This window comes from Myotis brandtii, unplaced genomic scaffold (genome assembly GCF_000412655.1).
Source record: "Myotis brandtii unplaced genomic scaffold, ASM41265v1 scaffold1774, whole genome shotgun sequence".
Taxonomy (NCBI): Eukaryota; Metazoa; Chordata; class Mammalia; order Chiroptera; family Vespertilionidae; genus Myotis; species Myotis brandtii.
The window spans coordinates 547,011-555,837 of record NW_005356575.1 but is presented as its reverse complement, the minus strand read 5'-3'; the positions used below and the strand labels follow the sequence as shown (position 1 = coordinate 555,837).

Below are 8,827 nucleotides of genomic sequence, written 5' to 3'. Positions count from 1 at the left end.
CGATGGGCAGCCGGGCCCGCGACCGCCTCGATGACATGCGCGACCAGATGGAGGAGCTGCAGGCCAAGATGGAGGAGCAGGCCAACCAGATGCGCCTGCAGGCGGAGGCCTTCCAGGCCCGCCTCAAGGGCTGGTTCGTGCCCCTGGTGCAAGACATGCAACGCCAGTGGGCCGGGCTGGTGGAGAAGATGCAGTCGGCCTTGGGCGCCAGCCCCAGCCCCACCCCGGTGCCCAGCGAGAATCAATGAGTGCTGGCCACGCCTGGTGGACCCCACTCCGGCCACCTCCGTGCCCCTCCCCTCTCCCAGCCTGCAGGGGCCCTGTCCCTGCCCCCACGGCTCCCCTGGGGGGCCCTGGCTTAATAAAGGTTCAGCAAACTTCTCAGCAGCTGCAGGGCATCTGAGTGGTTTCTTACAGCCCCAGCCTCCATTTCTCCTTCCCCACACGGTCCTGTCCCCTTTGAATGAGTGTCCGTCTCTTTGTCTCCTCTCTTGCCTCTGTCTCTGCTTCCTCCCGTCCCTCTCTGGGGTTTTCACCTTTCAGTCTCTGCCGCCCCCTCTCTCCTGCCTCTTCCCATTCTGTCCCTGAGACGTGGTTCTGGAACAAACCGTCCCCTGGGGTACATCCTGCAGTTACTGCCAGGGGCGGAAGCAGCCTCTGAGCCTGGGTGGCCCAGCTTCGTCACACCCGCTTCATAGCGCTGTCGGACGCAGAAGGCCTGAAACCACCCACGATGACACCATTTTACTCCCTCATCATTCTCCCCTTTCTCCATCCAGCTTATCTGGTCCTGCGTCCTGGCCCCTCCTGGCCTCTGAGTGCTGAGAGCCTTCATTTTCCGGCTTCCTGTTTTCCCCGCCTCTCTCTTTCCTCTCCCTACCTCCAGTTTCTCTTGCCCAGGCCAGCTTCTCCCCCACACCCTCCCCCCTTCACTCTGAGCTGTGCTGCTTGTCCCCAGCCCTCACTCATTCCTTCCCTCCCGGTCGCTGGGTCGCTGCTGGAGAGAGAAGGGAGAGGAGCTCCGGGGAGGGTCCGCACAGCCCCTGGAATCCAGGGCCCGAGGTTGAGTTGGAGCCGCAAGTGCTCTCCAGTCCACCCTCAGAGCAGGGCTCCCACCACAAGGGCCAGACCAGGGCTTGAGCTTGTGTTTGCAGGGGGCCTGCATGTCACTCACCCAGGGCTGATCGAGGAGGGGAAGGGTCAGTGGGCCTCCTCCCAGCCAAGCCTGGAGCTGGGCCAAGCCCTCTCAGAGCCTCAGTTTCCCCAGATGGCAGTGAGGGAGGACACATCAGTCTCCCATCTGAGGAGACCAATTCTGAGTTCTCATGCATGAAGACACCTGAGCAGGGCGGGGTCCCGACTCACTGCAGCCCCAGGCAGTTCTAAGAGGCGGGATAGCCCCGCTGGTGTGGTTCAGTGAGTGTCCACCCAGGAACCGAGAGGTCGTGAACCAATTCCTGATCAGGGCGGGCTCCATCGCTGGTGGGGGGCGGCCAATATGTTTCTGTCTCTATCCCTCTCCCTTCCTCTCTAAGATCAATAAAAACCGCCCTAGCTGGTTTGGCTCAGTGGATAGGGCGTCGGCCTGTGGACTGAAGGGTCCCGGGTTCGATTCCTGTCAACGGCATATGCCTAGGTTGTGGGCTCAATCCCCAGTAGGGGGTGTGCAGGAGGCAGCCAATCAATGATTCTCAATGATGTTTCTATCTCTCCCTTTCCTCTCTGAAATCAATAAAAAAATATATTTTTTAAAAAAATCAATGAAAACATATTTTTTAAAAAAAGAGGTGGGACAAGGGCTGGGAAGGAGCTTTGGGGAACAAGGCTGGCAGGGGGTGCTGCGGGCACTGTGGGCAGAGGCTGACCCCAGCAGGGATCTGGAGAGACAGCCTGCAGTCGGGAAGCGGGGAGACGAGCGCCCCCACATTTGCCCCTCACTGTGCCTTTGAATGTTCTTGGCTGGTCCTCCGTTTCCCCACCTGTAACCGAATATCCCTATAGTTGAGGTGAGGATGAGATTGAACATCAAAGTTTTTCTACTCTCGTGGGGTCGGACACGGAGGGGGCAGGCCTTTGGGTGGGTGTCTGGGGAACGCTGGCTCACGAGGAAAGCAGGTGCCCGGGAAGACAGCTCGGCTCAGGGCTGACAGAGGCTGGAAGCTGCTGAGCTGGCCGGAGGGGTGTTGCAATCTTGCCAGGATCCGGTCTCTGTGTCCCTTTCACAACCAGCCCCCTCACCCCCAGGCTGACACGTGGTTGTGGGGGCACAAGGCCAGCCAACCTAGAGTCTGGGGCCCGGGGCCACCCTCCCCTGAGCTGCCAGGGGTCACTGACGGTCAGAGGCAGCTGAGAAGAAGGGAAGAAGCACTGGACTTCAGCCCCGGGGGACAGATGTAGAGCTGGGGGGCAGGAGGGGGGAGAGACGGCGGGGCTTGGTGCCAGGAGGGGCCTGTGAGGCTGAAGAAGAGCAGTGGAGTGTTTCCAGGGGCCCCGGGGAGGCTGGGGGTGGTGTGGCAATGCAAGGGCGTGGCGCCTGGCGGGATGATGGGGGCCCTGGGAGCCTTGCAGAGGGGGCTGCGTGGTTTAGACAGGCTGAAAAGACCCCGCCCCCAAAGGGGGGTTGGGGACTGTGAAGTTAAGACCCCAGGGAGGCCCTAGCCAGTTTGGGTCAGTGGACAGAGCGTCAGCCTGCGGGCTGAAGGGTCCTGGGTTCGATTCCGGTCAAGGGCACATGCCTGGGTTGTGGGCTCCATCCCCAGTGTGGGGCGTGCAGGAGGCAGCCAATCCATGATTCTCTCTCATCATTGATGTTTCTCTCTCTCTCTCCCTCTCCCTTACTCTCTGAAATCAATAATAAAAAAAAAAGACCCCAGGGAGGCCTGAAATATGTCAGATGCGAAGCTTGAAGGGCTAGAGCAGTGGTTCCCAACGTGGGGCACACGCCCCACACGGGGGCAATTTGATTTAGGGGGGCAATTCGAGAATGAGTTATTAACAGTGAATTTTTTGCATTTCTTATGGTTCTAGGGGCCTCATACACAGTATATAAATATGTATTGTGACATATTTATGCATTTCAGTTCTCTATTGTATGTTTTGAAACTTTTTTTATTTTTCTCTTTCATGGATGCCGTGTTCTTTGGAAGCTTGTTTAGACCAAGTTACTGGACTTTTAGGCTTCCTCCATGTGGATAGGAGTTCACTTTTTGAATAATAAGAATTATATGTCACGGGGCGGGGGGGTGGTGGCAATCAGGATTTTAGAGATGCTTAGGTGGGGCATGGCCAACAAAAGGTTGGGAACCACCGGGCTAGTGTGAATGGAGGGGGCATGGGTGGACCCCACAGACATAGAGCAAGAGTTGTTAGAGCCCTAGCTGGTTTGGCTCAATGGATAGAGCATCGGCCTGCGGATTGAAGGGTCCCGGGTTCGATTCTAGCCAAGGGCACATGCCTGGGTTGCAGGTTTGATCCCCAGTAGGGGGCGTGCAGGAGGCAGCCAATCGGTGATTCTCTCTTACCATTGATGTTTCTGTCTCTTTCTCCCTCTCCTTTCCTCTCTAAAATCAATAAAACATATTTTTTAAAAAAAGAGTTGTTAGAGCTAAAGAGGCTAAGAAGAGGGAGGGTATGGGAGAGGTGGCCTGGGGCACCATGTGAGTGGGGTGACTAAGTAACCGTTCCTGAGAGACCCCCGGACGCTGGGAGACTGTGAAGCAGGAGGGGAGGGGCAGGAAGCCCGCGGAGGCCCCCACACTCAGGGAGATCTGGAGGGAAGGGTAATGAGCAGCGGGAGGCTTCGGGCCAAGGCACTTGCCTGTGTCCCACCTGGCGCCCATCCCCACCAGCCCGGGATGTAAGAGGGAAAGGTGTTTGGCACAGAGAGGCAGGCACCAGGGGAGGCGCAGGGGGAGGGAACCTGCCCCGCCCCCTCCCGGGACCATAAAGGCCAGGCCAGCCTGCGACCTGCTACCCCTGCTGTCCAGCAACTGATCCAGGTTGGTGCTCGGTGCCCCAGAGGGACCCTCCACACACCAAGAGCACAAGGAAAAGGTTTTGGGGAACCTCGGGGGAGGGGGAGGGGCGCCACGGATCACCCCACCCCACCTCTCCCTCCAGAGTGCCCTCCGGCCCAGCCATGAAGCTCATCCTGTCGCTCTCGGTCTTGGCGGTGGCTCTGTTGATGGTTTTGGAAGGTAAAAGTGGGTGGGATGGGAGAATCTGGGGCTCGGGATTGGGGAGCATGAAGCTGCCGTGGGCCTGGGATCCAGGCATAGAGGACCCTCGAGAGCTCGGGGGCCCCTCCTGGGCCCTGGTTCCCCTATAGCCCACTGGTCACCCCCACTACCACCCGGCCAGGTGGGTTCTCGGGGGTCCTCTCAGCAGGTGGCGATCCTCCGCAGCTTGAACACCACCTGGGCCCTCCAGGACCCTCCCCTCCCATCCTAACACCATGATCCCCAAGAACCACATCCAAGGTCACCTTTTCCACCCCGGGAAGCTCATCCGAAGGGCTCCCAGTACTGAAGTTGTTGCGCTCCTGCTTCTCTTCTGGGCAGGCCCAGCTCCGGCCCAGGCCGACTCAGGCATCAACGAAGACCTGAAAGCACTGGTGGCAAAGGTCCAGGAAGCCGTTGACACCGTCAAAAATTCTAACATCTGGTTAGGACCCTTCCCAGGGCGTGGGAGGACGGAGGGGGGAAGGATGGGGGATATGGATTAACAGACTGAGAAAACCGACAAAATCCCTGTGGTCACACAGCTGGATCTCAGGGCGCTCAGGCTTGGGGGACAGGCTCCCTGACTCTCCCATCCAGCCACACTGGAGAGATGGTGCTGGGTGGTGGTGAAGGATCCAAGCTTGGGGGTTGGACAGATCTGGGCCCATAGGCTGGCAACGACTCGCTACTCCCTGTGTGGGCATGAGCCTCAGTTTCCTCATCTGCAAAATGGATGGTTCTGAGGGGACCCTTGCATAGCGCCTGGCACATTGTAAATGCTCAACACAGCGATGAACCAGGATTGCTCCTTTTGGTGAGAATCATTTATTCATGAGCAAATATTTATTGAGCATCTGCTAAGTGCCAGGAACTCGTCCAGTGGGGGGAATAATAGCGTTCCAGCCCACAGAGATCTGACCTTCTGGGGGCAGGGTGAGGGTTGGGGAACAAACTAAACCAGTGAATTCCCAGAATCCACGCAGACAAAGCCAAGCATTGAGAAATAAACAGGGTGTGTGTAAACAATCAAGGACTGGGGAGGGGATTTTGCAGACTCGGTGACTGGGTCTTTTCTGAAGAGATAACACTTTAAATTGAGGTCTAGCCCTGGTTGGGTAGCTCAGTTGGTAGAACGTCCCCCGGGTACGCCACGGTTGGGGGTTCGGTCCCGGGTCAGGACACACACAAGAATCAAGAGATGGCAGGCCTTGAAAGCCAGGCCACGACAAAATTTTCTGACTTTAAGGAGCTCTGGTGCATCTGGGAAACTGAGGCACAGAAATTGGGCCACTCAGCCCAGGGCTCTTCCTCATCCCACAGGGGCAGGGGCGGGGGACCCCTTGGCGGGATTTGGGCATCTCAGGAGAGGCAAGACACAGTGACACTCCCCCTCTCCCACCCTCCTCCATCCCCCACCCCACCCTGTCTCTCCCTACAGGAAATGGTTTCCGGAAACATTCGATAAAGTAAAGGAGTCAATAAAAAGTACATTCTCCTGAACACCAGGAGGGCTGCCCCTTTCTTCTGTGGCTGCGCCCCTGGAGGGGGCTCTAACATTTCCCGCACCCCGGGCCCTGTGCGGAGGACTTCCTCCATTATGCCCCACATTCCCTCCCACCACCACCACCAATAAAAATCCTATAGAGAAATCTGAGTGTTTCTTTCCTCTGGGGCAGGGCTTTGGGGCAGGGTAGGGGTTGCGCCTTTGAAAAAGAGAAGCAGAACTGAAAGGTACGGCACATTCCCTGTGCCGAGGACTTGGGACTTTGTGATCTCAAGAGAATCTGCACACGAACCTTGGGAGCTGGGCCCTATGGCTCCCAGGAGGACTCTGAAGTCCCGAGAGGTGAAGTTCCTTGTGCAAGGTCACACAGCCAGGAAGTGGAGACCTGGACGGCACCCCAGCCTGGGGCATACAGCTCTTCCCGGGTGGGCTGCCCAAGATAAGGACCTGGGGTGGGTCGTCACCATGCACACAGTAGGTGTTTATTACACTTGCCATGGGTAATGAAGGGGGACCTGGAAGAGAGCAAGGGTAGGACCTGGGCTAGGGCCCTGAAAGAGACCCACCCCATCTCCACCCTCCAAGTCTCGGGGTTGATGTCCCCTCCTCCAGGAAGTCCTCCTTCACCCCCTGGCTGAGTCAAACCCCTATATCCCAACGCTGCCCAGTCTGGTTGTCACTGTCTGGTGATGGCCGTCTCCCCCATTGGACTGTGAGCCCCCGGAGGACAGGGCCAAGGCTGTTCGTCACCACCATGTCCCCAGGACAGGGCATAGTGCAGGGGCTCCATAATATTTGGTGAGTGGGGATAAGGACACATATGTAATAACTTAATCAATAAAAAATGTAAAAAAATAAATAATAATAATATTTGGTGAAACAAACGTGCTAAATCTGGAAAAACAAAACAAACACTAAGCATTAAATTTTTACAAAACCCCTCTAGGTAGACTCTCGCCGACCCTGCTGTACAGAGGAAGAAGCCGAGTGAGACACAGTCGGTTAAAGTCACTGCGTGATGCCACAGCCCAGGTGGGGGTCCCAGGGCCACATTCTCCCTCAGTCCACCTTCCTCTTCCCCGAGTCACCCCGCCACGCCCCTCATTAGATAATAACCAGATGAGGCATTGCACTATGGTTGGCCAGTGGGTTTAAGAGTACATTCTGAACAACATAAACTGATGAACAAAAATAAATCCAGAGAAGCATCGAACAGACCGTCCAACCTCAGAGGGAAGGCAGGGGAGGAGGGGAGGGGTGGTAAGAGATCAACCAAAGGACTTGTATGCGTGCACATAGACCTAACCCATGGACACAGACAGTAGAGAGTGAGGGCATGTGCTGGGGGGTGGGGGTAGCTGGGGAGAGGTCAATGGGGGGAAAAGGAGATATATGTAATACTTTAAACAATAAAGAATTTAATTTTTTTTAAAAGAGTATATTTTGTACCCCTTTGATTGAACAAGTAGGTAAGAGATCAACCAAAGGACTTGTATGCGTGCACATAGACCTAACCCATGGACACAGACAGTAGAGAGTGAGGGCATGTGCTGGGGGGTGGGGGTAGCTGGGGAGAGGTCAATGGGGGGAAAAGGAGATATATGTAATACTTTAAACAATAAAGAATTTAATTTTTTTTAAAAGAGTATATTTTGTACCCCTTTGATTGAACAAGTACTAATTTTTTTTAAAAAAATATATTTTATTGATTTTTTACAGAGAGGAAGGGAGAGGGATAGAGAGTTAGAAACATCGATGAGAAAGACACATCAATCAGCTGCTTTCTGCACACCCCCTATTGGGGATGTGCCCGCAACCAAGGTACATGCCCTTGACCGGTATCAAACCTGGGACCCTTCAGTCCGCAGGCCGATGCTCTATCCACTGAGCAAAACCGGTTAGGGCAAGTACTAATTTTTACTTGGCCATTTCTCTAGCAGTTTAGAGCCAATCAATTTCTTTTCTTCTTCTTTTTTAAAAATCCTCACCCAAGGACATGCTTAGAGTGAGAAAAGAGAGAGAGAAAAGAGAGAGAGAGAGAAAGAGAGAGAGAGAGATGTGGGAGAGAAATATCAATCTGTTGCCTCCCACACATACCCTGACAGAGGATAGAACCTGCAACCTTTTGGTGTATGGGTATATGGGGACAACACACCAACCAACTGAGCCACACGGGCCAGGACTCACTGCTTTTGAATAGAGCCTCAAACTTCGGGCAGACACACACTCTGGGGTCTGCAGGCCTGCCTACCGCTTGCAAATCACAACCCCCACACCTTCCTCACGCCCTCTCTGCCCCCAACACGCCCCCTCCTGCGCGGTTGTTTTTGAGCTGCCTCTGAGGTCCACCCTGAACGACCTTCAGCCTGTTCCTGGCCCGAGGTGGGCAAACATTGCAAGAAGCAAACAGCAAACAGTCTAGATGACCTTGGAGCTGGGGCAGGGGTCAGAGACCTCCGGGCAGGCCCACCCCCAGCCTGCTCCCACCTCCCTCTTGGCCTCTGGGATTCAGGCGGGGAGGTGGGGCAGCGGTTGCTCTGGCTTGGTGAGGTAGCGGGAGGTGTCCGGGTGAGGAGCTGTGAGTGGGTAAGTGGCCTTCCCCGCACTCCCACCCCAGCGGTCTCAGTTTCCTCATCTGCGAAATGGGAATGATACAGAGGCCCACTTCCTAGGGCCGTTGTGAGTTAAGTCAGCGAGTTAATGCGCTAAAGCCCTGCCCAAGCGCCTGGTGCTCCGGGAACCACAAGCTTCGTAAACAACAGCTGACAGGGCCCCCGCATCTCTGTGGCGTACCTGGCACGGCCCCCGGCGCTGTGCGTGAACAATCTCCCTGGGTGGGTGGCCCATGACTCCCTGTGCGGGTGTTCAGGCTGGGCCCCAGCTGGGGTTGCCAGATTTCCTCCTACAAATACAGGACGCCCCGTGAGACCTGAATTTCAGATAAACAACAGATCATTTTTAGTATAATTCCCAAATGCTGAATGGGACATACTTACACTGGAAGTAAAATGCGTCATTTATCTGAAATGCCCACATCACCGGGAGTCCTGCATTTTATCTGGCAACCCTAGACTGAGGACTTCTTTTTAAAAATAATTTTCTC

At 55.4% G+C, this 8,827-nt stretch overlaps 1 protein-coding gene and 1 long non-coding RNA gene across 2 annotated transcripts in view; both read left to right on the top strand.

Moving 5' to 3' along the window:
• Positions 1 to 387, top strand: part of APOE (apolipoprotein E) — a 2,854-nt gene extending 2,467 nt beyond the window's left edge. The window contains exon 5 of the mRNA XM_005863405.2: positions 5 to 387. Within this exon, the coding sequence (XP_005863467.1) occupies positions 5 to 248 (244 nt within the window). The 3' untranslated portion in view covers positions 249 to 387. The remainder of the gene's footprint in view (positions 1 to 4) is intronic.
• A 3,514-nt stretch (positions 388 to 3,901) lies between these two features.
• On the top strand, positions 3,902 to 5,869 carry LOC102259882. Its single transcript, XR_313428.1, has 4 exons — positions 3,902 to 3,998; positions 4,120 to 4,196; positions 4,560 to 4,662; positions 5,659 to 5,869. It is a non-coding gene; the product is annotated as an uncharacterized LOC102259882 (long non-coding RNA).
• Positions 5,870 to 8,827: the final 2,958 nt, after the last annotated feature.